We start from the raw sequence: 26,757 nt of genomic DNA on the forward strand, positions 1-26,757 counted from the left end.
TGGAAACATCCATAAAGATATTCCATAGGGCCTATTATGTACCTGCAGGCCTGCACGCTATATATCCGAGCATTTCGGATCGATGTTTCAAAGGATGAGGACAATTGGGGGATATGTCCCATATATGGTGGCTAGAAGGGTTTGTGGGGCGAGGTAGTATCTTTGATGTGCTCCCTTGGAGATGGGAATGTAATTATCTCCCCAGAAATCCTCCTGTTCGGTGATAAACTGATGGGCATCTCTAATAAATTGCACTGGCTATATAGGTTTATCACGGTCGCTACTAAAATTTATATCGCTAGTCAATGGAGATCAGCAACTTTATCAATCGCCATGGTTAAGCAAAGAGTGAATCTTAGAATATTATACGAGAAAATTGAGGCTACAAGAGGTGATTCTCTCAAATTATTCAACTCAATAGGGGATCCCTGGATACAGTCTCAGCATCCGAGTGACCTTTATGTGGTGGTTTCTATCTCTCTGTAGTTTTAAGTGATAATAGAATATTATAATCCATGTTTTCTTAAATCTGTTTTGAGATTTTTACCCCTGGGTGGAGTTATAGTGGGATTCCCCTATTTTCCTTTCCCTGTCCCCACTTTATTTCTGCTTTACCCTGTTATAGTTTGATTTAGAGCTCGAGATGAAAATTGAACGAGAAGCTCTGTAGCTATTTGTTCTTAAGAGTTGACTGATAAATCCATTTGTTAAGTCCTCCTGCGAGGGCTATTTTTTAATTTGCATTTGACAATTTATTGTAACGCTTCTCTTGTTTGCCATTTAAAACTACCTGAGTGTCTAATAAAAATTGCTGAAACTAAAATTTACAAAAACACTTTTTTGTAGGACCAGATCACATTTGAAGTTACTTTGAGGGGCTGTGTAACAGAAAATACCCAAAAGTGATAACACTTAAAAAAGTGCACCTCTCAAAATGTTCAAAACGTTTATTAACCTTTTAGGCGCTTCACAGAAATTTAAACAACGTGGAAAGAAAAATATAACATTTTAATTTTTTCCACAAAAATGTTGCTTTAGTCACAATTTTTCACAAGGGGTAAAAGGGAGAAATTGAATTTTACAATTTGTTGTGCAAGCTTTTCTGATTACGCCGATATGACATATGATATGGAAAACTACCATTTGGGCGTACAGCAGGGCTTGAAAAAGAAAAAGCACCATTTGACTTTTGGAGTGCAAAATTGACATAGGAATAGATAGAAGATGCTATGTCATGTTTGCAGAGTTACTGATGTGCCTAAAAAGTGTAAACCCAACACTAGAGATGAGGGAACTTGAAGTTCGATCTTCGGCACAAACTCAGACTTTTCCAAGAAAACAAAGTTTGGGTTCGGGAAATGCAAACCACTCATGTGAGCATCGTTGTGCAAGCATGATGCTTGGCCCAGTGTGAGCCGCTTGCAATATTTGACCGGGTCGCACTGGGGGTAACAACAGCGTGATGAGATATAGTGTGCACCAAACAAAAAAGTTGAAAAAAACTGCCCATCCTCCCCCAGAGGTGTTCTGTTTATGGCTGGCTGCATGTGGGCGGAGACCCAAACTGCCAATCAGTGACTTCAAATGAAGTTCAGGTCTTGTTGGGTCAAAAACGGAATTTTAAAAAAGTTCAGCTGGACCAGCAGAACCCGAACTCCCATGGGTTCTCTGATATCTACCAAACACAAGTGACCACATTTTGGAAACTACACTGCTCAAAAAAATTATTTACCGGTGTGGTGACTTACTTGAACCCACATGTGCTTCCCAGAATTATATAATGTTGAGCCTGGAAAATGAAAAAAATATATTTTACCCACAAAAATATGGCTTTGGCCCCAAATTTTTCATTTTCACAGGGATAATAGGAGAAAATGGACTATATAATTTGCAATTTGTCCTTAGTACAACGATGCCCCATGTGTGGGGGAAAACTACTGTTTGGACACACGGCATGGCTTGGAAGGGAAGGAGCTCCATTTTGCGTGCTATTTTGGCTGTAATAGATAGGGGACTCCATGACAGATTTGAAGAGTCCTTGACAAGTCAAAATAGCAGAAACCCCCACAAGTGACCCCATTTTGGAAACTAGACCCCTTGAGGAATTCACTTAGGGATGTATTGAGCATTTTTAACCCTCAAGCACAATTTTAGAATTGTATAACATTAAGCTGAATAATGAAAAAAATCATTTTTTTCCAATAAAATATTGCTTTGGCCCAAAGTTTTTAATTTTCAAAAGGGGTAATAGGAGAAGACAAATGGAACAATTTGTTACTCAATTTCTCCTGAGTACTCCCCCCTTACAATATCCCACATGTGGTCAAAAAGTACTTTTGAGGCACAGTACGAGACTCTAAAAAGAAGGAGCATTACATTGGAGCTCAGATTTTGCTGGAATAGTTTGCAGGTGCCATGTCACATTTGCAGAACCCCTAAGGTGTCAGGACTAGAGTTGAGCGCGGTTCACGGTTCGAGGTTCTCCAGTTCGCGGCTCGAGTGATTTTGGGGGCTGTTCTAGATCGAACTAGAACTCGAGCTTTTTGCTAAAGCTCGATAGTTCTAGATACGTTCGAGAACGGTTCTAGCAGCAAAAAGTATGTATGTATGTTAGTAATGTATGTTACTTTTTGAGATTAATACATGAAAGATTTTACGTAAAACATTGTGTGGCACTCCGATGTCCCTGAGAAGAGACGTACATAAAGGCCTCTGAGTCTAATGTGCCCATTTTGAGGAAGTGAGTCTTTGTAGTATTTTCCTTTGCCAGGGCAGTCCAAAATTGTGAGGTTCACCAATGCCCCTGCATACAGACGTGCATGAGGGCCTGTAAACCTGAAGTGCCCATTGTAAGGAAGTGGGTCTATTGTAGTATAGCCCTTAGGCAGGGCAGCCAAAAATTGGGAGGCTCCACGTTGTCCCTGGATAGAGACGTGCATGAGGGCCTGTAAACCTGAAGTGCCCATTGTAAGGAAGTGGGTCTATTGTAGTATAGCCCTTAGGCAGGGCAGCCAAAAATTGGGAGGCTCCACATTGTCCCTGGATAGAGATGTGCATGAGGGCCTGTAAACCTGAAGTGCCCATTGTAAGGAAGTGGGTCTATTGTAGTATAGCCCTTTGGCAGGGCAGCCAAAAATTGGGAGGCTCCACATTGTCCCTGGATAGAGATGTGCATGAGGGCCTGTAAACCTGAAGTGCCCATTGTAAGGAAGTGGGTCTATTGTAGTATAGCCCTTTGGCAGGGCAGCCAAAAATTGTGAGGCTCCACGTTGTCCCTGGATAGAGACGTGCATGAGGGCCTGTAAACCTGAAGTGCCAATTGTAAGGAAGTGGGTCTATTGTAGTATAGCCCTTAGGCAGGGCAGCCAAAAATTGGGAGGCTCCACGTTGTTCCTGGATAGAGATGTGCATGAGGGCCTGTAAACCTGAAGTGCCCATTGTAAGGAAGTGGGTCTATTGTAGTATAGCCCTTTGGCAGGGCAGCCAAAAATTGGGAGGCTCCACATTGTCCCTGGATAGAGATGTGCATGAGGGCCTGTAAACCTGAAGTGCCCATTGTAAGGAAGTGGGTCTATTGTAGTATAGCCCTTTGGCAGGGCAGCCAAAAATTGTGAGGCTCCACGTTGTCCCTGGATAGAGATGTGCATGAGGGGCTGTAAACCTGAAGTGCCCATTGTAAGGAAGTGGGTCTATTGTAGTATAGCACTTTGGCAGGGCAGCCAAAAATTGTGAGGCTCCACGTTGTCCCTGGATAGAGACGTGCATGAGGGCCTGTAAACCTGAAGTGCCCATTGTAAGGAAGTGGGTCTATTGTAGTATAGCCCTTAAGCAGGGCAGCCAAAAATTGGGAGGCTCCACGTTGTCCCTGGATAGAGACGTGCATGATGGCCTGTAAACCTGAAGTGCCCATTGTAAGGAAGTGGGTCTATTGTAGTATAGCCCTTTGGCAGGGCAGCCAAAAATTGGGAGGCTCCACATTGTCCCTGGATAGAGATGTGCATGAGGGCCTGTAAACCTGAAGTGCCCATTGTAAGGAAGTGGGTCTATTGTAGTATAGCCCTTTGGCAGGGCAGCCAAAAATTGGGAGGCTCCACATTGTCCCTGGATAGAGATGTGCATGAGGGCCTGTAAACCTGAAGTGCCCATTGTAAGGAAGTGGGTCTATTGTAGTATAGCCCTTTGGCAGGGCAGCCAAAAATTGGGAGGCTCCACATTGTCCCTGGATAGAGATGTGCATGAGGGCCTGTAAACCTGAAGTGCCTATTGTAAGGAAGTGGGTCTATTGTAGTATAGCCCTTAGGCAGGGCAGCCAAAAATTGGGAGGCTCCACGTTGTCCCTGGATAGAGACCTGTTAGGTTCTTAGTGCCTCCGTGCTTGCATTTAAAAACCGCACGTGTGTGCCTGTTGGTGGCAGCTTTCCGCTGCACTTGTGTGCGTTTTGCAAAAACTTGGATATAACGCACAAGTCTAGTGAATACACATCAGCACAGCATTGCAAAATGCGCAAGGGCGTTGTCAACGAACAAGGAAGTGGACGTGATGGTGGTGCAGGCAGAGACCGAGGTCGTGTGCAAGCTCTAATTTCGCCACAACAAAGGGCCACATCTACTCGCTCGCACGTCCTGTCCCAAATTCTTGGGGACCGCAGCAGTACACCGCTCTTGAACCAAGACCAGTGTCAACAGGTTGTTAGTTGGATAACGGATAATGTTTCCAGTCAGATTGGCACCACCACAAACACTGTCTTCCACACGGTCAAGTGTCAGTAGCCGTGATACTGCACCGCACATTTCAGAACCTGATCCTCCTTCCTACCACCAGGCCGAGTACACGTCCACGGACATTACTGATCCCACACTTGGACACTCGGAAGAGCTGTTCGTTCACGTTTCCATTCACACATTCTGGCCTCTCGCCAGTTCCTGTTGAAGTGGGCCATGACGAGATTGTATGTACAGATGCCCAAATATTTGAGCAGCCACGTTCTCACGAAGTTGGCAACGTGTCTCAACAAGGGGTGGACGATGATGAGACACAATTGTCAGGAAGTCAGGAGGAGCAGGGTGCGGAAGAGGAAGACGACGTGGTGGATGATCCAGTAACTGACCCAACCTGGCAGGAGGATATGCAGAGCGAGGACAGCAGTGCACAGGGGGAGGGAGGCGTAGCATCCCAACAGGCAGTAAGAAGCAGGGTGGTGGCCCCAGGCAGACGTCAGGCAACTGTTCCCCGGAACAACACGACACAAGGTGCCTGTACAAATGTTAGGTCTTCCCGAGTCTGGCAGTTTTTTAAGTTGGCTCCAGATGATTCTAGAAAGGCCATTTGCAACACCTGCCGTGCCAGCATCAGCAGGGGTACCAAAACTAGCAGCCTGACCACCACCAGCATGATCAGGCACATGTCAGCCAAGCACCCGACTTTGTGGAATGTACAACAGAGTCGAGGAGCAGTGCTTGCTGATGTCACTGCTACGTCTTCGCTTGTTGTGCATGCGAGCCAATCCCCTGTCCATGATGCCCGCGAACAAGCCTCCTCCGGCCCTGCACCTGCAGTTGCCCACGCAGAAATAACACCATCATCAAGCACGTCCTTGTCCCAGCGCAGCGTTCAGTTATCCATTCAGCAAACCTTTGAACGCAGGTGCAAATACACTGCCAACGCCCCACATGCCACACTTCTAAATGCTAACATTTCGCGACTGCTTGCGCTGGAAATGTTGCCTTTTAGGCTGGTTGAGACAGAAGCATTCTGCGACCTGATGGTGGCAGCTGTCCCACGTTACTCGGTCCCCAGCCGCCACTATTTCTCCCGGTGTGCCGTCCCCGCATTGCATAACCACGTGTCACAAAACATCACACGTGCCCTGAACAACGCTGTTTCAGCCAAAGTCCACCTAACCACAGACACGTGGACAAGTGCATGTGGGCAAGGCCGCTACATCTCGTTGACGTCACACTGGGTTAATATTGTGGAAGCTGGGACCCAGTCTGAGCGAGGGACGGAACACGTCCTTCACACACCAAGTTTTGCAGGCCCTACCTCAGTCAGGGTTTCACCCACACTCTACAGCTCCGGAATGTCATGCTCCTCAGCCTCCTCCTCCTCCTGCGCATCCTCATCCACTTTACCCTCCACACCAGTCCCAAGCTGGAAGTGTCGCGGGCGGAGGAGGGGACGCTGCGCTCTCCCACTGCTCGGGTCCGGCTGCCGCTGCTCTACGGCTGCTGCTGCTGCTCGGTGGCTCGAGCGATGGCCGGATCCCGGGGACTCGAGCGGCGCTCATCGCCCGTGAGTGAAAAGGGGTCGTTTGGGTTTTGGGGATATTGTCCGTGACGCCACCCACGGTTGTGGTGATTGTGTGGACACCACCGCTGCTCTGGACGGGGATCCCGGGAGCCTGTGACAGGGAGCAGCTTTGTTGTTATTTCTCCCCTCCGTGGATAGGGGGGTTGGTTGTCCCGGGGCCCGGTGATGGGGTAGAGATGGATGACAGGCGGGTTGCGGGGCCTGATGAGGTGCAGGGTCGCAGGGGCAGCGCTGTGCCGCACGGCACGGAGGTACTCACTCAGCCCAATGATGATGACACAGTTCACGGTAAAACAAGTGGCTGGATGGACGGGTCCCTCGGACGGCTGCGGTTGTTCCTCCCTGCAGGTTAGTGATGACTGTCTCTCCCTGCACCTAAGTTCAGTGTTGGTAGTGATGGTTTCCCACCGGTAACCCGCTCCCCGACCTGGATATGGGCCGGAGGAGCCCCTTTTGCCCACAGGCGCTGGCCCTGGGAGACGGTTGCCCTTGGCGGTGGCGGTGTCTCCCCTTCACGGTTGGACGGTTGCCTTCTATCGGGACTTGGCTGTTTGGAAATCCTGAGGTCCCCTTCACTAATGGATTTGGCAAATTCACGGCGACACCAAGCCTTGCCGGGATCCGAAAGGCCCCTGCCAATGGTGCTGGCTTCTCTTTGTATACGGTCCAGTACGGCCGGGTCACCACCCGTCCACGGTCCTTACGGCAGACTCTAATCGGCCTCCACTGCAGACGGTCACCACATCCTGCCAACCTTGCTGTCCTGTCCGGGCCACACACCCGGACCAACTTCAGGCTCTTTGCTGTCCCTTTTCTCCTCTCTACTACTTTCCTCCTTCCACTTCCGTAGCTTAACTCTCACTGCCTGTGTTTTCCCTCCTCCTTGGTGGGTGGAGACCAACCGCCTGGCTCCACCCCCTGGTGTGGACAACAGCCCCTGGGGAAGGCAACAAGGATTTTGTGTTTTGACTATGATATGCCTGCAGGGAGTGTGGGGTGTGTAAGTGTTGTGCTCTGTGGGCCCTGGCTTGTCCAGGGCGACACAGAAGCACTGCAGCACTGCCTCGGCGAAGCGGCAACAGGCTGTGCTGAAGCTAATCTGCATAGGTGACAAACCCCACAATGCAGAAGAGGTGTGGACAGCGCTGAAACAGCAGGCAGATCACTGGCTCACACCTCTGAACCTAAAGCCAGGAAAGGTTGTGTGTGACAATGGCCGGAACCTGGTGGCGGCTTTGAGGCGAGGCCAGCTGACACATGTTCCATGTGTGGCCCGTGTGCTCAACCTCGTGGTTCAGCGGTTTCTAAAGTCATACCCAGAGCTGTCTGATCTGCTGGTAAACGTTTGCCGCCTGTCTGCACATTTTCGAAAGTCACCTACTGCTTCAGCCGGCCTTGCTGGCTTTCAGCGCCATTTGCATCTTCCGGCTCACAGACTGGTGTGTGATGTCCCCACGCGTAGGAATTCAACTCTGCACATGTTGGTCAGGATATGTGAGCAGAAGAGGGCAGTTGTTGAGTACCTGCATCACCTAAGCCGTCGGGAAATGGGTCAAACTCCACACATAACACCTGAGGAGTGGAGATGGATGTCCGACCTATGTACCATCCGCCAAAACTTTGAGGACTCCACCAAGATGGTGAGCGGCGATGACGACATTATTAGCGTCACCATACTGCTTCTCTGCCTTCTAAAATGGTCTCTGCTCAAAAAACAACCATGATGCATTGCAGGCGGAGCGCGATGAGTTTGAGCAAGAAACAGTAGTGGGTGTGGGTGATAACACACAGCCCAGCCTCGTCTCATCACAAGGTGCAGTGGAGGACTATGACGAGGAGGAGGATGAAGACATGGAGCAACTCTCTGGCCAAATTGAGGATTTGACATGCAGTCATATCCTCGGTTCAGCGTGGCTGGCCAGAGGACAGGGTAGATGATGATGAGGAGGAGGAGGAGGAGGAGGAGGAGGAGGACAGCATGTTCAGTCATCGTGTTGGTCAGGATACTGAAGTGATGGCTGTTAAGAGTCTGGCACACATGGCTGACTTTATGGTAAGCTGCCTGTCTCGTGACCCTCGCGTTAAGAACATCTTGGCCGACAATCATTACTGGTTGGTAACACTGTTAGACCCACGCTAAAAGGAGAACTTTATGTCTCTTATTCCCGAGGCGGAGAGGTCAGGCAAAATGCAGCAGTTCCAGAAGGCCATAGTCACGGAAGTAGGCAAAGCATTCCCCTCACAAAACGCTAGCGGCATAGGTCAGGAATCAGTGGACAACCAAGGCGTACAGCCGAGAGGGGCACAAGTCCAATCCGCCAGAGGTAGGGGAACAGTCTTTAAGATGTGGGACAGTTTTCTCAGCCCCTCACATACTACAGCCCCTGAGGTGCGGGGTAGTGCCACAAGAAATCCTAAGTTTGCCCAGATGCTCAAGGAGTACCTTGCAGATCAAACAACTGTACTCCGACATTCCTCTGTGCCTTACAATTAATGGGTATCCAAGCTGGACACGTGGCATGAATTGGCTCTCTACGCCTTGGAAGTCCTGGCCTGCCCTGCCGCTAGCGTTTTGTCAGAGCGTGTTTTTAGTGCCGCAGGTGGAATCATTACAGATAAACGCACCCGCCTGTCAACTGAAAATGCTGACAGGCTGACTCTGATCAAGATGAACAAGGGTTGGATTGGGCCAGACTTCACCACACCACCAGCAAATGACAGCGGAAGTTAAAGTTTGTAACGGGAATTTGCCATGCACCTCCACTCACCCATGGTAACACACTTCTGGACTTTGGCTAATCGCTGGACTGCTCCTCCTTCTCCTCATGCGCCATCATGATGACCGTTACAATAGTTAGGCCGTTGTTTCAGGTATACCCCCAGTGGTAAATTTTTTCGCCCATTCTTTCAGAATGGGCATTACAACGACAGGAGACCCGCTCCTTTGCAATGGGAACAATGTTTTGAGGCCCTCATGCACATCTCTATCCAGGGACAATATGGAGCCTGACGCTGCCACCGACAGGCACACACGTGCGGTTTTTAAATGCAAGCACGGACGCAATAAGAACAGGTTTTTAGGAGCGACAATTACTGAGAAGTCTGACACTATCAGACACTGCTGACTGACGTGTATTATACACTACACTTGTGCGTTATATAATAGTTTGTGAAAACGCACACAAGTGCACCTGTACGCTGCCACCGACAGGCACACACGTGCGGTTTTTAAATGCAAGCACGGACGCACTAAGAACCTAACAGGTTTTCAGGAGCGACAATTACTGAGAAGTCTGACACTATCAGCCACTGCTGACTGACGTGTATTATACACTACACTTGTGCGTTATATAATAGTTTGTGAAAAACGCACACAAGTGCACCTGTACGCTGCCACCGACAGGCACACACGTGCGGTTTTTAAATGCAAGCTCGGACGCATTAAGAACCTAACAGGTTTTTAGGAGCAAAAATTACTGAGAAGTCTGACACTATCTGGACTGTTTTAGGCTGTGTACATCAGCCCCAGATATGATGAAGGCTGGTATACGGTCACCACTAGGAATGGCTATATACCCTGCCTGCCTGCTTGCCTGCCTGTATACTGCTACAATAGTCCTGACAAGGACTCTTCTGGTCACTAGCCTGTATTCCGACCTGGCTATACCCTGCCTGTATATAGCAACAATAGTCATGAGAAGGACTCTGCTACTGTACTCCGACCTGGCTATACCCTGCCTGCCTGTATACAACTAGAATAGTCCTGAGAAGGACTTCTGGTCACACTGTTTGCAGCCCTGCTACGGAAATAGCTATAAAGGGCCGCAAACTTTTCCCTGAAGCAGCAACACTCTCCCTGCACTGACTGTCTGGATGGCTGTGAGCAGAGCACAGCGCGCCCGCCGGTATAAAGGCTCGGTCACGCTGTGCGGGCCGGCCAATCACTGCAATTCCACAACTAACAGGGCTGTGGCATTGCAGTGGTCTGCCAGCCAATCCCTGCATGAGGGCTGGCTCTCAAAAGAGCGCCCACATGCAGGGATGAAGACCACGAGTACAGCACGAGTATCGCGAGATTACTCGGTCCCCGCCGAGTAGCCCGAGTACAGTGATACTCGTGCGAGTACCGAGTAGTAACAAGCATGCTCGCTCATAACTAAAGCTAATTACTAGCTGGCTTTCCGCTGTAATAGTGTAAGTCACTCTGTGACTCACACTATTATGAAATTTCAGCGTATAGTGTGCGGGAACAGCGAATTCAGATCACTGCTGTTTGGATAATGGCGATCGCCATTTTTTTTTTTCCCTTGTCTTCCTTCCCTAAGCGTACGCGTGTAGTGGGGCGGGCCAGCATGTCGGCCAATCCCAGACACACACACAGCTAAGTGGACTTTTAGCCAGAGAAGCAACGGCATGTGTGATAGGATGTCCATGTCACATGTCCATGCATTCTAAAAACGGACATTTTCCTCCAGCACGCCATTATCTGCCTTCTGCGTCTTGGTGTCAGTCACCACTGGCGTAGCTCCTGTCTCCGATACTGCTGTGTACGCTCTATACAGAGCGCTATACAGAATAGGGATAGAAGTTTCTATTGGTCCTATTAAGGGCTAATACCGGCAGGGTCAGAGCCATAGGTGACAGTCAGGTCCGTGAAAACAGATTTTAACAGCTACACAAGATGACAGCATCTGTGTAGCTAAGATCAGGGATTTCCTCGCTGCATTTCCCCATTAGGAGGGATCTAAAGGGAGGCTTCCTTTCCTCTACCCAGACCCACAACCCTGCCACTGTACCCTCCTGCCCTTTGCACACTCAAACTCATTGTTACTAAGCCATTATACTAGCAAACTATGCTGCCTGTTTAAGGGCCATAGTTGCATTGTCAGGGATAGTTATTGTTGTTTATTCTGCTGTTAATAAAGATAGCCCACCGCTGCAATCTACACCACCTCTCAATACCACATTTTAAGTGCACAATCTTGTCGCAATCAAAATGAGTGGCAAAATGACAGATACTGGTGGAAAGGGGAAGAGGCGTGTTGGAAAAGGAAAAAAAGGGTTTGTCTGTGGGGAAGGTGGCAAAGCTCCATTAACATCTTCTGAAGATAGACCATATTCCAGCAAAAGTAAGATGTCTACTACTTACCGTGGACAATCCGATGTGCTCCCTTTTTTACGGACACGAACAACTGGAACAAAGGTAGATGATGGCCAAAAAAGGAAAATGCTTGAATGGATCTCAAGTGGTCCAACAAGTGGCCTCTCCGCCACCTCAACTACCGCATCCAAAAAACACCAGTCCTCTGAGTTGTCATCCCAATCACACTTGCATTCTCCCAGCTCTGAAGTCTCCATCCGCCCTGCACAGTATGGTGGAACTGAGATGGCTGAGTCTGCAGAGCTGTTCAGTCACACTATAGCCTGAGAATCAGAAGTCTGCTCCCAAGCTACAGTGAGTACAGACCAGGAAATGGTCTGCAGTGATGCCCAGAACCTTTGTGACTCTGATTCAGGCCGTGAGGACCAAATTTCTGAGCATAATGTTGACGCTTTTTCACAAACTGTAACACCTGTTGTTATAGACAATGAGGAACATACTGATGACGATGAGACGCAGATACCAGATTGGGATGACAATTTAAATAGTCGGTCAGGGCAAGAAGAGGCTCGGTCTGAGTGTGAAGGGAGTGCAAACACAACAATTGATGAGGAAGTTCTAGATCCCACCTACTGTCAACCCACAGTCAGGCCCTTGAGGAGGTCAACAGACGGTGGAGGAGGATGCAACTGACGACGAAGTTACCTTGCGCCTTCCTGGACAGAGTCGGAGTACTGGTAGCACGTCTACAACTGCATCCTCAGCCACCACTGTGCCTCTGAGCACTAGTCGGGTGGATCAGCAGGTCGCATGCCCTCTAAGCCTTGCCTAGGCGGGTCCTTTTTTGACATAGCAAAAGATCGCCCAAATTATGTGATCTGTAAAATTTGTCGTGATTCTGGTAGTAGAGGGCAAAACCTCAGCAGTTTGACAACTTCTTCCATGAATCGTCACATGAATAAATATCATATGTCCCAGTGGGAAGCTCACCGTCCTGCAATGCGGCCTAGAGGAGCGAACCATCCACCGCCTGCCCCTTCCAGTGCATCCGCGCGCTCTTCATCTTCTAGGACTGTGGGGACAGCTGTCACACCTGGTTTTCCATGCACAACTTCCACCACTGTAACCGCAACAGGCAGTTTGCTTGGTAGGTCGTCAGTTGGTTTGGAAGGGGAAACAAGTGCGTGTGTACAGCTCTCTCAGACATCGATAGCACCAACGTTGGATGAAGGCAACATCATGTCTCCGCCTGCACTTTCCTCACAAACCTGCATTTTTCCAGGGACACGCTACTCAACACCATCTACACACAGCAGCCAGATCTCTGTCCCTCAGATGTGGACAAATAAAAGGCCATTTCATGCGACCCATGACAAAGCTAAGAGGTTGACTTTATCCCTCTGTAAGCTCTTGGCTACCGAAATGCTGCCTTTCCGCCTGGTGGACACACAGGATTTTAGAGACCTTATGTCTGTCGCTGTGCCCCAGTACCAGATGCCCAGTCGCCACTACTTCTCTAAGAAAGGTGTGCCCGCGCTACACCAGCATGTCGCACACAACATCACCGCTTCCTTGAGAAACTCTGTGTGTCAACGGGTGCATTTCACCACCGATACTTGGACCAGTAAGCATGGACAGGGACGTTACATGTCGCTGACTGGGCACTGGGTAACTATGGTGATAGATGGTGAAGGGTCTGCTGCACAAGTCTTGCCGTCACCACGACTTGTGTGTCAATCCTCTGTCTGTCCAAGTTCCGCCACTGTTTCTGCCTCCTCCACCTCATCTGGGTCCTCCACCTCCGCCCCAAGCCTGCCTGGTCAGGCCACCAGCGTTCTCACTGCGCAGAAGGAATCACGCACCCCTCATTACTATGCTGGCAGCAGAGTGCAACGCATCAGGCGGTCTTTAGCTTGACATGTCTTGGAAATAGGAGTCACACAGCGGCTGAATTGTGGGCAGCTCTGGAGACTGAGTTTAATAAATGGTTGTCTCCACTCAACCTGCAGCCTGGTAAGGCCGTGTGCGACAATGCTGCAAACCTGGGTGCGGCCCTTCGCCTGGGCAAGGTGACACACGTACCTTGTATGGCTCACGTGGTGAACCTTGTTGTCCAGCAATTTTTAACACACTATCCCGGCCTAGATGGCCTTCTGACCAGGGCACGAAAACTGTCTGCTCACTTCCGCCGTTCAACCGCCGCAGCTGAGCGACTTGCATCGCTCCAGAAGTCTTTCGGCCTGCCGGTTCATCGCCTGAAATGCGATGTGGCGACACGCTGGAATTCGACTCTCCACATGTTACAGCGACTGTGGCAGCACCGCCGAGCCCTGGTGCAATACGTCATGATATATAGCCTGGGCCAACGAGATGCAGAGGTGGGGAAGATCACCCTGATAGAGTGGTCTCAGATCAAGGACCTATGCACCCTTCTGCACAGTTTCGACATGGCGACGAATATGTTTAGCGCTTACAATGCCATTATCAGCATGACAATTCCAGTCATTTACATGCTGGAGCACACGCTAAACACTATTCGGAGTCAGGGGGTGGGACAACAGGAAGGGGAGGAACTACAGGAGGATTCATATGCGCAAGACACAACAACATCACCAAGGTCCAGACGTTCATCATCACCAACGCGGCAGGCATGGGACCATGGGGGACAGGGATCAACAAGGGCGCATGGTAGCAGGCGAAATGTTGAGGAAGGTGCAGGAGAACATGAAGAAATGGAGGACGAATTGTCCATGGACATGGAAGACTCAGCAGATGAGGGAGACCTTGGTCAAATTTCAGTTGAAAGAGGTTGGGGGAGATGTCAGAGGAAGAAAGAACGGTTAGCACCTCTATGCCACAAACACAGCGTGGGCTTGGTCCGCATGGCTGCGCAAGACACATGAGTGCCTTCCTGCTGCACTACCTCCAACATGACCCTTGTATTGTCAAAATTAGAAGTGATGATGACTACTGGCTTGCCACACTATTAGATCCCCGGTACAAGTCCAAATTTTGTGACATAATTCCATCCATAGAAAGGGACGCACGTATGCAGGAGTATCAGCAGAAGCTGTTACTCGATCTTAGCTCGGCTTTTCCACCAAACAACTGTGCAGGTGCAGGGAGTGAATCTCCCAGTTGTAACTTGACAAACATGGGACGGTCTCGTCATCTTCAACAGTCTACCCGTACCAGTAGCACCGTATCTGGTGCTGGTAACAGCAATTTTATTGAATCTTTTCATAATTTTTTTAGACCCTCCTTTGCAAGGCCACCAGAGACAACAAGTCTGACACATAGTCAACGGCTGGAGAGGATGATACAGGAGTATCTCCAAATGAACATCGATGCCATGAATTTGCAAATGGAGCCTTGCTCATTTTGGGCTTCAAATCTTGAAAAATGGCCAGAGCTCTCCACTTACGCCTTGGAGATTTTGTCGTGTCCAGCTGCCAGCGTTGTCTCTGAACGTGTCTTCAGTGCTGTTGGGTGTGTGCTGACAGATAAGCGCACGCGTCTGTCAAGTGACAATGTGGACAGACTAACGTTCATCAAAATGAACAAGTCATGGATCCGCAAGGAATTTACTACCCCTGTGTCATCCTGCAGAGAGTAAATGCTTGTGTATTTTGAATGTGCTTGATGCAAATCTAGCTGTGAAGTGTACAACTAGGGCACAAGTGCTGCCACTGATGGGGTGTCTGTGTGGCCCAATTTTTGGAAAACAAAAGGGAGACTCCGCTTGGAGTAACCCTTGCTTACATTGTTTTTAAAAATGATTCAAGATGAACAGAGCTGGGATCAGGAAAGACTTTGCTACCTACCCCGGGGTCATCCTGGGGACGGTTAAGTATGGCGTATTTTTGAATGTGCTTGATGCAAATCTAGCTGTGAAGTGTACAACTGGGGCACAAGTGCTGCCACTGAAGGGGTGGGTGTGTGTGGGGCCCAATTTTTGGAAAAAAAAAAGGGAGACTCCGCTTGGAGTAACCCTTGCTTGCTGTGTTTTTAAAAGGAGCCAAGATGAACAAGTCATGGTTCAGCAAAGACTTTTCTACCTACCCCGATGTCATCCTGGGGACGGTTAAGTATGGCGTATTTTTGAATGTGCTTGATGCAAATCTACCTGTGAAGTGTACAACTAGGGCACAAGTGCTGCCACTGAAGGGGTTAGTGTCTGTGTGGCCCAATTTTTGGAAAACAAAAGGGAGACTCCGCTTGGAGTAACCCTTGCTTACATTGTTTTTAAAAATGATCCAAGATGCACAGAGCTGGGATCAGGAAAGACTTTGCTACCTACCCCGGGGTCATCCTGGGGACGGTTAAGTATGGCGTATTTTTGAATGTGCTTGATGCAAATCTAGCTGTGAAGTGTACAACTGGGGCACAAGTGCTGCCACTGAAGGGGTGGGTGTGTGTGTGGCCCAATTTTTGGAAAAAAGGGAAACTCCGCTTGGAGTCACCTTGCGGTATTTTACATGATTTTAGAAGGGCGTGCCATGCCTATATCTGTGTCTCCTCCTCTTTTTCCTTGTCCAGCTCTTTTGTTTTCGCATGAGTATATGTCCTTGTCACTTTCCCATGTGTTTGTGTTGTGTTGTGAGTTGTTTGTCACCTTTTGGACACCTTTGAGGGTGTTTTCTAGGTGTTTTTATGTGTTTGTGATTGCCTCCCATTGTTTTCTATGCGGTTAGAGTTCGGTTCGTCGAACATTCGACGAACCGAACTCGAACGAGACCTCCGTTCGGCGAACCGAACTCGAGCCGAACCGCGACCGGTTCGCTCATCTCTAGTCAGGACAGCAGATTCCCGCATAAATCACACTATTTTACAAACAACACCTTTCAAACAATTGATCTGGGGTGCATTGAATATACTGACATTACAGGTGCTTCACAGAATTTTATATTATTGGGCAGTAAAGAAAACAATTACATTTTTCACAGTAAAATTTTGTTTTAACCCCAGATTTTACACTTTCACAAGAGGAAATAGGTAAAAAAATGGCACCAAAATTTGTTACACAATTTCTAATGAACATGGAAATACCCTACATGTGGTTCTATAATACTATTTGGCCACATGGCAAGGCTCGGGAGGGAAGGAACGCTATTTTTCTTTTGGAGACCAGATTTTCCTAGAATAGTTTGAAAACTCCATTTGCAGAGCCCCTAGGTGCCATCAGAGCAGAATTCCTCCCAAGTATCCCCATTTTTAAATTACACGCCTCTGGGAATTCATCTACAGGTGTACTGACAATTGTGGCTTTATGGGCAATTTCCAGTAACGAAGAGAGGATGTCGGAGAATAAAATTGCAAATATGCCATTGTAGTGCCCGTATATTGTAGCACCCGTATATTGTAGTGCTCGTACATTGTGCCCAATAACGAGTAATTAAGTGGTTTCTCCTCGCTACTGTACTGAGAAACATATTGACACTAACTGCATTTTAGGCACACAGTGGGGCTTGGAAGGGGGACAGCCATTTTGGAGCTCATATTTGGCTGTATTTCTTTTGGGGGTTGGAGGAAGCCTTTCTGCTATCAGCATCATGAAAACCCTCTGTCTTTCTGTTAATACAGGATGGACTTGAGAGGCGACGTTTTTTGTTTGTATTTTTTTGGAAAATGAGTTCAAGCTTCATTGGGAACATTTTATGCAACATTTTGCTTTACATTAATTCTGTGCTCCACACTGACCGCTAACATTGGGATTTAAAGTGCCTTGCGAAAGTATTTGGCCCCCTTGAATTTTCACAATTGTGTCCCACTTGTTGACTATTCACCATAACATTAAAATGTTTATCTTTACGTTTGAAGCCTGAAATGTGGGAAAAGGTTGAAAAATGCAAGGGGGCTGAATACTTTCGCAAGGCACTGTACATCTACTTATCAACATGAAAAGAGGTCAATTTATATCAGAGGACACTCCCAACATCAAATGTAGTTGAAATATGAGAAAATATACATCTATTTCCTCAAAAAAGGGAGAACCCATGTCCATAGTAAAAAATTCATTTTTATTCAGTAAATAGAAACAATCAATATCCAGTGCACCACACAATAAAATGATATATATGCAGGAAAAATACCAATACAAAAGGGCAAGCAGCATTATTTATATTGCACGTGACAGTGTCCATAAATGAACATATAAAGTGACTGGTGCTAAAGTCCACCTGAAGCTACGGACATAAAAAGTTAAACCAGTAGGCATACCATACATACAAACTGTCTTAGTGCATATACATTGCACACAACCCTTACATAGAGAGGCTACTACAGTATGTAACTGCAATTCCAAAACGGAACTGTAAGCCCGTCACTGCTAGTACTACAAGTAAAACACGTGCTACCACCCAGCATGTAAGAAATCCATGCTGGCGGCATTAACAACAGCTGATCTAAGGAGCTATCCCAGCTCCGATATATCTGCCGTCAGAATCGATTCCACATGGTTAAGTACAGTGTATCAACAATATTCGCTAGGGTGCAATAATAACCATGAATTAAGTTAGAATACGAATTACATATACACATATACATGTTATTTTAAAGAAGAATTAAGTGATTAAAAACGGCTTTAATAAAACAATATCTTAGGTTTCCCCACACCCAAAACACAAACATTAAAATTTATCATTAAAAACAATTAAAAATAAGGATATGGCGAATCAACACAGGAAATGCCTCACAAAAAAGCCCCAAATCCCAGGGTCTCATTGAGGCCCTGTGGGCTAAGAGTGCCCAGCTGGAAAATCCAACGGCTTTCTACTCTAGCCAATAGTTTACCCAAATCACCTCCCCTTATGCCAAGCACCACCTGATCGATGGCCCTGACCTTCAGGGAGTGGGGGTTGCAATTGCACAGGCCGCACGGGAGAAAGCCCTGATCGGATACCGGAACCATCCTTTTATCTCCCAACTGGGGGTCAAAATGGCTTTGCACCAATGTATCCTTCAAATTCCTTGACCTCCTCGCCGTAATAAGTGGTTTTGGGGGCAATACCCTTTTCAAAATTGGATCTGAACATAAAATTCCCCAATGTTTGGATATAATGTCTCTCATCTCGCCCCATCGATTATGATATGTGGTTATAAACCGCACCTGTTTAGCTTGTTCCTTCCTATTGTCAATGTGATCCAGAGTTTGATGATCATTGGGAAACAGTAACATACTCCTGGGGGCCTGCTTGGCTCAATCCTTTTCTTATCCTTTTCTGATGACCTTCTTGTTATACCCCCTCTCCAAAAAACGTTGTGCTAATTGGCCCGATTGTTGATCAAAAGTTTCCAAATCAGAACAAATTCTCCTTGTTCTTAAAAATTGTCCCATCGGTATTCCTAAAATTACTGATTTGGGATGCGAGGAAGATGCATGAAGAAGGCTGTTTTTGGCAGTGCTTTTCCTAAAAATGGAAGTGGATAGGAAGCCGTTATCTTGTGCTTTAATTAGGATATCCAAGAAATCCAATTCTCTGCCCTGCTTGAATGTAAGTCTTATATTTTGATCATTGTTGTTCAGACTATGCATTACCTCATTAAGATCATTGGGGGCACCATCTCAGATAAACAGAATGTCGTCAATGTAGCGCATCCAATTATGGATGCCACTACAACCTGGGATGGTCTCCCCCATGAAAATGTCCCGCTCCCATGCCCCCAAAAATAAGTTGGCATAAGAGGGGGCGCACGCCGCCCCCATCGCTGTACCTTGTACTTGCAGGAAAATTTTCTGATCAAAGGTAAACACATTGTGTGTCAACACAAATTCAAGGAGCAGCAACAGCAGCTCAACCATATCCCCATCAATAGTACTATTTCGAAAAAAAAAACGAAACTGCCTGAAGGCTATCTGCATGCTTGATAGGCGTGTACAAGGACTCGACATCGGCCGTGACGAGAACCATATTCGGACTAAGTTGAATATTGTCCAATCTACGCAAGGCCGATGTCGTGTCCTTGATAAATGATGACAACTCCATGACCAATGGTTGTAAATAATGGTCAATAATACTGCAGATGACCTCACACAGGCCACCATTACCCGCCACGATGGGCCTTCCAGGAGGATCCGTTATATTCTTGTGCACTTTAGGGATAAGATAGAATGTCGCCAAACGAGGGTGTAGATTTTTAATATGCTCCATTAGTTTCTTGGGTATGATCCCCCTTTCAAAAGCCACCGTGAGAGTAGAAAGCAATTCCTCCTGGAAAGTAGGGAGAGGGTTAGATATCAATTTTTTATAGCATTGGCGGACATTCAATAACTTGTACGTCTGTCGTTCATACATGGCAATTGGCCATATTACCATGTTCCCGCCTTTGTCGGCGGGTTTGAACAACACATCATCCCATGATTGCAACTCCTCCAATGCTCCCCTTTCTTGTTTGGTCAGATTCATAAGGCCAGAGTTGCTGGAAAATCTTTCTTGGAATTCCTTAGACACCATTTTGGTGAAAATTTCAATCACAGGACATGAATTAAACAAAGGAAATTTAGTAGACTTTTTTTTAAGAGTACATGAGGAAAGGTACTCACCACCTGGGGTTCGCTTTCTTCCTCCAATGACTGGAGTGTAGCCAAAGCCTCCCTTTCTTGTGTAGAAAAAAGCTCCTCCACATGTGCAGATTTACTGTACAGCCTTTTGAAGAACAACTTTCTAGAGAAAAGGTGCAGATCTTTTATGGACGTGAACGGGTCTGCCGAGCGTGAAGGAGAAAAAGACAACCCTTTACTCAAAATGGTAACATGTACATCAGATAACTCTTGTTGTGATAAATTGATTACCTTCAATTGTTGTTGATCTCCAGAGTTATCCTTGTGAAAAATGTCATAAGTGCGTTTTCCAAACTTCTGCTTATTCCTAGAGCGTATATTAAATGTGTGACCTTGTTCAGTCGAAGTGCTGCTACTCGCCACACTAGATGGTAGGGATTGAATTGAAGAGCTTCTAGATCGATTAATACTCTGATCTACTTTCCTTCCCTGCCATCAAAAAATCCTATTGCTCTCAAAATCCCCCACATCTTGCTGATACTGTTATTATCTATTCTAATATGCCTCGCAAGGATTTGCCATCGGGGTTATGCGCTTGTGCGGCCAAAACTCTCCCGAAACCAAATGCAGGGCGCATATTTTGGGACCTACCTGCGTCGCTGCACAGTTCCTGTGTGTGATACGCAGGTTGCGTTCCAAAGCCGCCTTGCAGGAAGTCTGATTCAATGAGGGAGGAGGGACGGTTGACGTAAGCGCTAACATCTCCCCCGATTGGCTCTGCGTGTGCATTTAATCTTAGCGTTTCCTCTAGCCCGGCACGCCCCCTGTAGAAGCCGGGTTAGCGAAACGTAAGTCAGGGAATAGGACAGCAGCACAAGCACACTTTTCCACCCAGGTAATTCATATTCTAAACTTAATTCATGGTTATTATTGCAAACTAGCGAATATTGTTGATACACTGTACTTAACCATGTGGAATCAATTCTGATGGCAGATATATCGGAGCTGGGATAGCTCCTTAGATCAGCTGTTTATGCCGCCAGCATGGATTTCTTACGTGCTGGGTGGTAGCACGTGTTTTACTTGTAGTACTAGCAGTGACGGGCTTACAGTTCCGTTTTGGAATTGCAGTTACATACTGTAGTAGCCTCTCTATGTAAGGGATATGTGCAATGTATATGCACTAAGACACTTTGTATGTATGGTATGGCTACTGGTTTAACTTTTTATGTCCGTAGCTTCAGGTGGACTTTAGCACCAGTCATTTTATATGTTCATTTATGGACAAAGTCACGTGCAATATAAATAATGCTGCTTGCCCTTTTGTATTGGTATTTTTCCTGCATATATCTCATTTTATTGTGTGGTGCATTGAATAGATTGTTTCTATTTACTTAATAAAAATGAATTGTTTACTATGGACATGGGCTCTCCCTTTTTTGAGGAAAAAGATGTATATTTTCTCATATTTGAACTGTACATCTACTGTAAATATTCAAATTATGATTCAGATGAAACCCCTGATTGATTAATTCACTATAATTATGCAGCAGAGATACATTGGTCTCTGTCTGACTTCCGTTTGGCAGTTTCTGTCTTTTCAGATGTTCAAAAAACTGTGGCCGACCGTGTTTTTATGCACGCTGAAAAATACAGACACCACTGGATCATAGGCCAGACACAGTACAGAGTGACTCCCTCTACCTCAGTATAGTGAATTTTGCTTCCAGGATTCCATCCGAATCAAGTATTTCAGAAATTTACACAGAAAACCTCACTTAAGCGCTCAGCGTAGAGCAGAGGATCTTTGAGAGACAAAATGAACAAATCAACAGCTGTTCAAGAATTAGTTTTATCTATTTTTTTATGCCATTCTTCATGCGATATAAGTGATAAGACTACTTATTCTTCAGGTCATTATGATTACAGCGATACTAGATTTATATCAGGTTTTTATATTTGGCTACTATCATACACTAAAACACTTTAAAAAAGTTTTTGCGTCCATATTTTGAGACCTAAAATCTTTCTATTTTTCTGCCGACATTCATGTGAGGATTTGATTTCTGCAACATGAGTTAACATTTTAATGCTATGTCCACACGTCTGTGTTCAGGCTTGACAACTAAACTACAACGTTGTAACAAATGCAAACACTGCGTTTGACAAAAAAAGCGGTAAAAACGCTTGCATTTTCGATGTGTTTCTGCCACGTTTTAAACAGTGCGTTTTGAGATTGAGAAAATGCAACCTTAACGCAATGAAGAAGTGACATTATGATTTTTTTTTTTTTTTAGGTAACAATTTTGACAAATATTTGTCAAACTGTCAAACGAAATGCTGCCTAAAAAAAGCAACGTGTGGACGCAAATTCTGATTTCTCATAGACTTTGCTGGGAAAGCAAAACGTATGCATTTTGTTATTGACACAGTGCAGTTTAAAACGCAAGAAAAAAAAGCACATGTGCGGACAGGGCCTTCTTGTTACCATATTCAGGCACATAATATTTTTTCATAGCTTCTTATTCAGATTTTTGGGAATTAGAACGAACAATAAACAGAAATTCAGGATTTGGGGTTTTTTTTCTTCCTTTTTTAAGCAGTTCACGATTTGGTAAAAGTGAGAAGACAGCTTTATTCCTTGGGTCAGTAAGATTACAGTGATAACATTTATATATACACTAGCTGTAGTACTCAGGTGTTGTCCAGGATAGTAACTGTCTCTCTCCTAGTCTCTGTGTGTCTGTCTGTCTCTGTGTGTCTGTCTGTCTCTGTGTGTCTGTCTGTCTGTCTCTATCCATGTGTGTCTCTGTCTCTTTGTATCAGTCGCTGTGTCTCTCTATCTCTGTGTATGTCTTTCTGTCTGTCTCTCTGTGTATGTCTATATCTGTCTCTATCTGTCTCTTGATATATCTGTGTCTGTCTCTTTCCCCGTCTGTCTCTTTCCCCGTTTGTATTTGTCTGCCTCTGTTTCTTTCCCTGTCTGTGCCTGTATGTCTGTCTGTCTGCCTCTTTCAATGTCTGTGCCTGTCTGTCTGTCTGCCTCTTTGATTGTCTTTCTCTATCTCCCCACCGACCTGTTATTAGCTCACACATAAGCTTCTTATGCTATGAATGTCCTTTGTTCCTATAGCAACCAATCACAGCTGCTATTAATAATCTTAGGTCACAGCTCCATTGACTTTAATGGAGGCAGGTTTTCTGAAGAGTAACTGTTAAGCGCGGGGTTAAATTTTCCCGTCAAAACATAGTGTATGACATTCCCTGACTCACATGGGGTGTCTGTGCAAAATTTTGTGATTGTAAATGCGACGGTGTGGATTCCTTTAGCGGACATACATACATTCACATACACACACACATACACACGTGCACTCAGCTTTATACATTAGATTTTTTTCTTTTTTGTATTGCCATACTCTAAGAATTTTTATTTTTCAACTGACAAAGCTGACTGGGGGCTTGTTGACCTTTTCAGGGATCCCATATTTATTTACATTTGACATTATTATTATGTTTTTTCCTGTGGTTTTAAAAAAAAAATTGCTACAGTTTTTTTTTACGGTGTTCACTGAAGGGGTTAACTAGCATGACATTTTTATAGATCGGGTTGTTATTAACGAAGCAATACCAAAAGTGTTCATTTTTTGTTAATATTTCATAATATTCATAGTTATTGGAGTACTATTTTGGGGGGGGGGGTAGCCTTTATTTAGTAGGGCTGGGTTTCAATATTGTGATAGTTTCTTGTACTTTTTTTTTTACCTTTTTTACTTATTCCTTTTATGGGACTTTAACTTTTATTATTTATTATTGCAATGCACATGCATTAGACCTATAAGTGTAAAACCTGCCCAATGCCTTTTAGACCATGTATTTGGCATGGTCTAAGAGGCTACCACAGCTGACAGACCAGGAGGTAATTATTTGACCTCCAGTTGTCATGGCAACCATCCGGCCATCATGATCGCATTGTAGGGGTTCTAATCAGGTGTGAGTGAAGGAGTGAGTGAGGAGTGAGCTCCTTCTCTCAACCTTCTAAATGCTGTGATCAATACTCATCTGGACATTAAGAGGGTTAAAAAGCTAATAGCAGTGCGGGCACCATCCCTGGCTCTGACAGCCGGAGCTTGGCTATCATTTAAGCAATTGTGTGTGCACAGCTTCTGAGAGCACATAATTGCCAGGGACATATCGATAGGTCCATTTGCTGGAATAATATGCAAAATAGGACGTACCGGCATGCTCAATGTCGGGAAGGTCCTCAAACTAAGTTTGACTAAGGGCAAAATAAACACAAATTACATTATTTAAAAGACAATATCATGCTAAATTAAAATGTAGGCAAGTTTGTATCCAAAACCATGTATTAAATATGTAAAAAAAAAAAATACCTACAGTAAACAGCTTAACATCTTGTCTATGTTTTATTTCTTCAACAAATGGTAGAGATCTTCCTCTGGATAAGGGTAAAGTTCCAAACACCACAGTTGACTGGTTATTCAAGATTTTTTTCACAGCCAAAGTAAATTGTTGACTAAGTAGCTCCATTTTTCCAATTTCATCAATAACGCACACACTTTTCTGCAACATGTTTGTAGTTGAATTCTGGGGAAAAAAATCGCTATACATGTTAAAAATGATTGCATCGCATTATTTTGTAATGTTTTGTATGGATAAAAAAATACTACAGACATGCATAAAGGCTGATCTGGAGAAAAATCAGATTCAGAAGCAAAAGTTACAAAAGTTGTAAAAAAAAAAAAAAAAAAGCCATGCTCAGACTACAAACCATTGAGAAACGGTAGCTATTGTCAAGTAGGAGAAGAATAAAGATTGTACCTTAATTATACAAAGCCAAGCTTAGAATTTGAAATATGTTCATTTAAAACAGGTAATTTTTAGATAAGCTTTATAACTTTATCTCCTGCTGTCCCCTGGCATTTAAGACGTGCACTCCCTGTTCCCCAATGACTCCATTCATAAGCATTTCCAATGGTCTCCTTGAAGCATACCACAGCCTGATTTGAATGAGGATCTCTGATATGCATTATATGGTTCAATCAACCTGGAGAGATTTTCACACTTACCTTTAGGATTTCCATTGGATCCCTATTGCACTAAGCCTGTATTGACGGTTGCCATTAAAATACCCATCTGTGACGCCACAGGCGATTCATGCTCTTCAGCTCCCAAACTTTCTATTTTCCACTGAGGACTGTTGCCAAGGACAGCATCACTTTTTGCCAGTGTATATTGGCATCATCACCATTCCTTTTCACACCTACTTGTATTATTGCAGCAATAGACATCATCCCACAACCACGTTTTGATCCAATTGATCCATCTAATGTATGGTCTATGTCCTTATAAATCTTTTTTAGTATCACCTTGATAAAAGCTCTACGAGCTGAAACGTTGGTGTAATTGATAAACCTTTTTTTGTGCCCTGCAATAAAAATCACCTGAAAAATTTTTTTTCATTTCATATTCTCTTAATTGAGTGTGCCGAAGCTTGCTCTTTTTTATTGACTAGGAATTTCAGGGCCCCATACTGGCAAAAGTTCGGGGCCCCCTTGATGCTCCACCCCAGCTCCGCCTCCACCCAAGCTCCGCCTCCACTCCACAAATCTTCCACAGTCCCACCGCCACTCTTGGAAAAACTTCACTTCTGCACTACAGCCTCACCATTCACAGATTAACCATTCACATTGAACACCGTATCACACACACAGCCATCAGATTTTGTTTTGGCCAAAAGATTTTTTTTAAGCCTGCCTCCAAGACAAGGTAGACTCTTTTGGTAGGGCCCTACTTTACTCTAACTTTTTTTTTTTCTTTATAAATCTAACTTCTTTCGCATATATTTATTTTTGGTATATCTATTTTTTTTTCTTTAACGGAATGTGTCACATACAGTTTTTATAGTAATTGAAACCAAATTGTGATAATCCACGGGTCTGCATTTAGACCTAACAACCCCTTCAAAGGGAATCTGTCACCAGGTTTTTAACACCTAATCTGAGCGCAGCATAACATAGCAGAAGAGATCCTGATTCCAGCGATTGTCACTTATTGGGCTGCTTAGTATAATTTTGATAACATCACTGGTTAATCAGCAGGAGATTATCATTACAGGGCTACTTGTCATGCTGCAGGTATTCCAGCATATTCATGAGCTCTGTATAATTGCTAGATCTGCAGCAGAGAAAAAATTGATTTTATCACAATGACAGCAAACAGCTCAGTAAGTGACACATCGCTGGAATCAGGGTATCTGTTTCTACTTTATGCTGCTCTCAGATGGGGGAGCAAAAACCAGCTAATAGATTCACTTTAAGGGTATGTGCACACGTTGCTTTTTTTTCCGCGCGGAAAAAAACGCACCCTCTGGCAGAGGGGAGAATTGTAAACAATGCTTTTTGAGAAACAACGCATCGAAAACGCATGCGTTTTTCATGCGTTTTTCATGCGTTTTTCATGCGTTTTTTTAGGTGCGTTTTTTAAGACTTGTCAGTGTTAATAAAGTTGGTTGAACACAGACCTTTGGAAAAAAAAACCTGTGATGTCATTTCCTTCTCCACATTCTGTTTGGATAAATAGGAGGGCTTGGAATGGAAGGAGCACCATTTGAATTTTGGAAAAGTTGAAATAAACTTCGCGCACCAAGCCCCTTAGGTACCTATACGTCAGAAAACCCCCACAAGTGACCCCATTTTGGAATCTGCACCCATCAAGGATTTTATTCAGGAGTATATTAAGCATTTTGAATCCACAGCTACTTCACCCAAAATGTTGCTGTAGCAACAATATTCTCACTTTTAGGCCCGTTTCACACGTCAGTGA

The 26,757-nt window shown here is 45.3% G+C and overlaps 1 protein-coding gene across 2 annotated transcripts in view; it reads right to left on the reverse strand.

Annotated features, from left to right (window-relative positions):
* NTPCR (nucleoside-triphosphatase, cancer-related) overlaps positions 1-26,757 on the reverse strand; it is a 287,934-nt gene that overhangs the window by 115,026 nt on the left and 146,151 nt on the right. Inside the window, exons 4-5 of one of the 2 annotated variants that reach the window (XM_075339750.1) lie at positions 24,310-24,519; positions 1,749-1,789 (exon numbers count right to left, since the gene is read on the reverse strand). In XM_075339750.1, coding sequence (XP_075195865.1) covers positions 1,749-1,789; positions 24,310-24,519 — 251 coding nt within the window. The remainder of the gene's footprint in view (positions 1-1,748; positions 1,790-24,309; positions 24,520-26,757) is intronic. The other variant, XM_075339749.1, reaches the window with a different exon arrangement.

Source organism: Anomaloglossus baeobatrachus, chromosome 3, assembly GCF_048569485.1.
Source record: "Anomaloglossus baeobatrachus isolate aAnoBae1 chromosome 3, aAnoBae1.hap1, whole genome shotgun sequence".
In the NCBI taxonomy this organism is placed as follows: Eukaryota; Metazoa; Chordata; class Amphibia; order Anura; family Aromobatidae; genus Anomaloglossus; species Anomaloglossus baeobatrachus.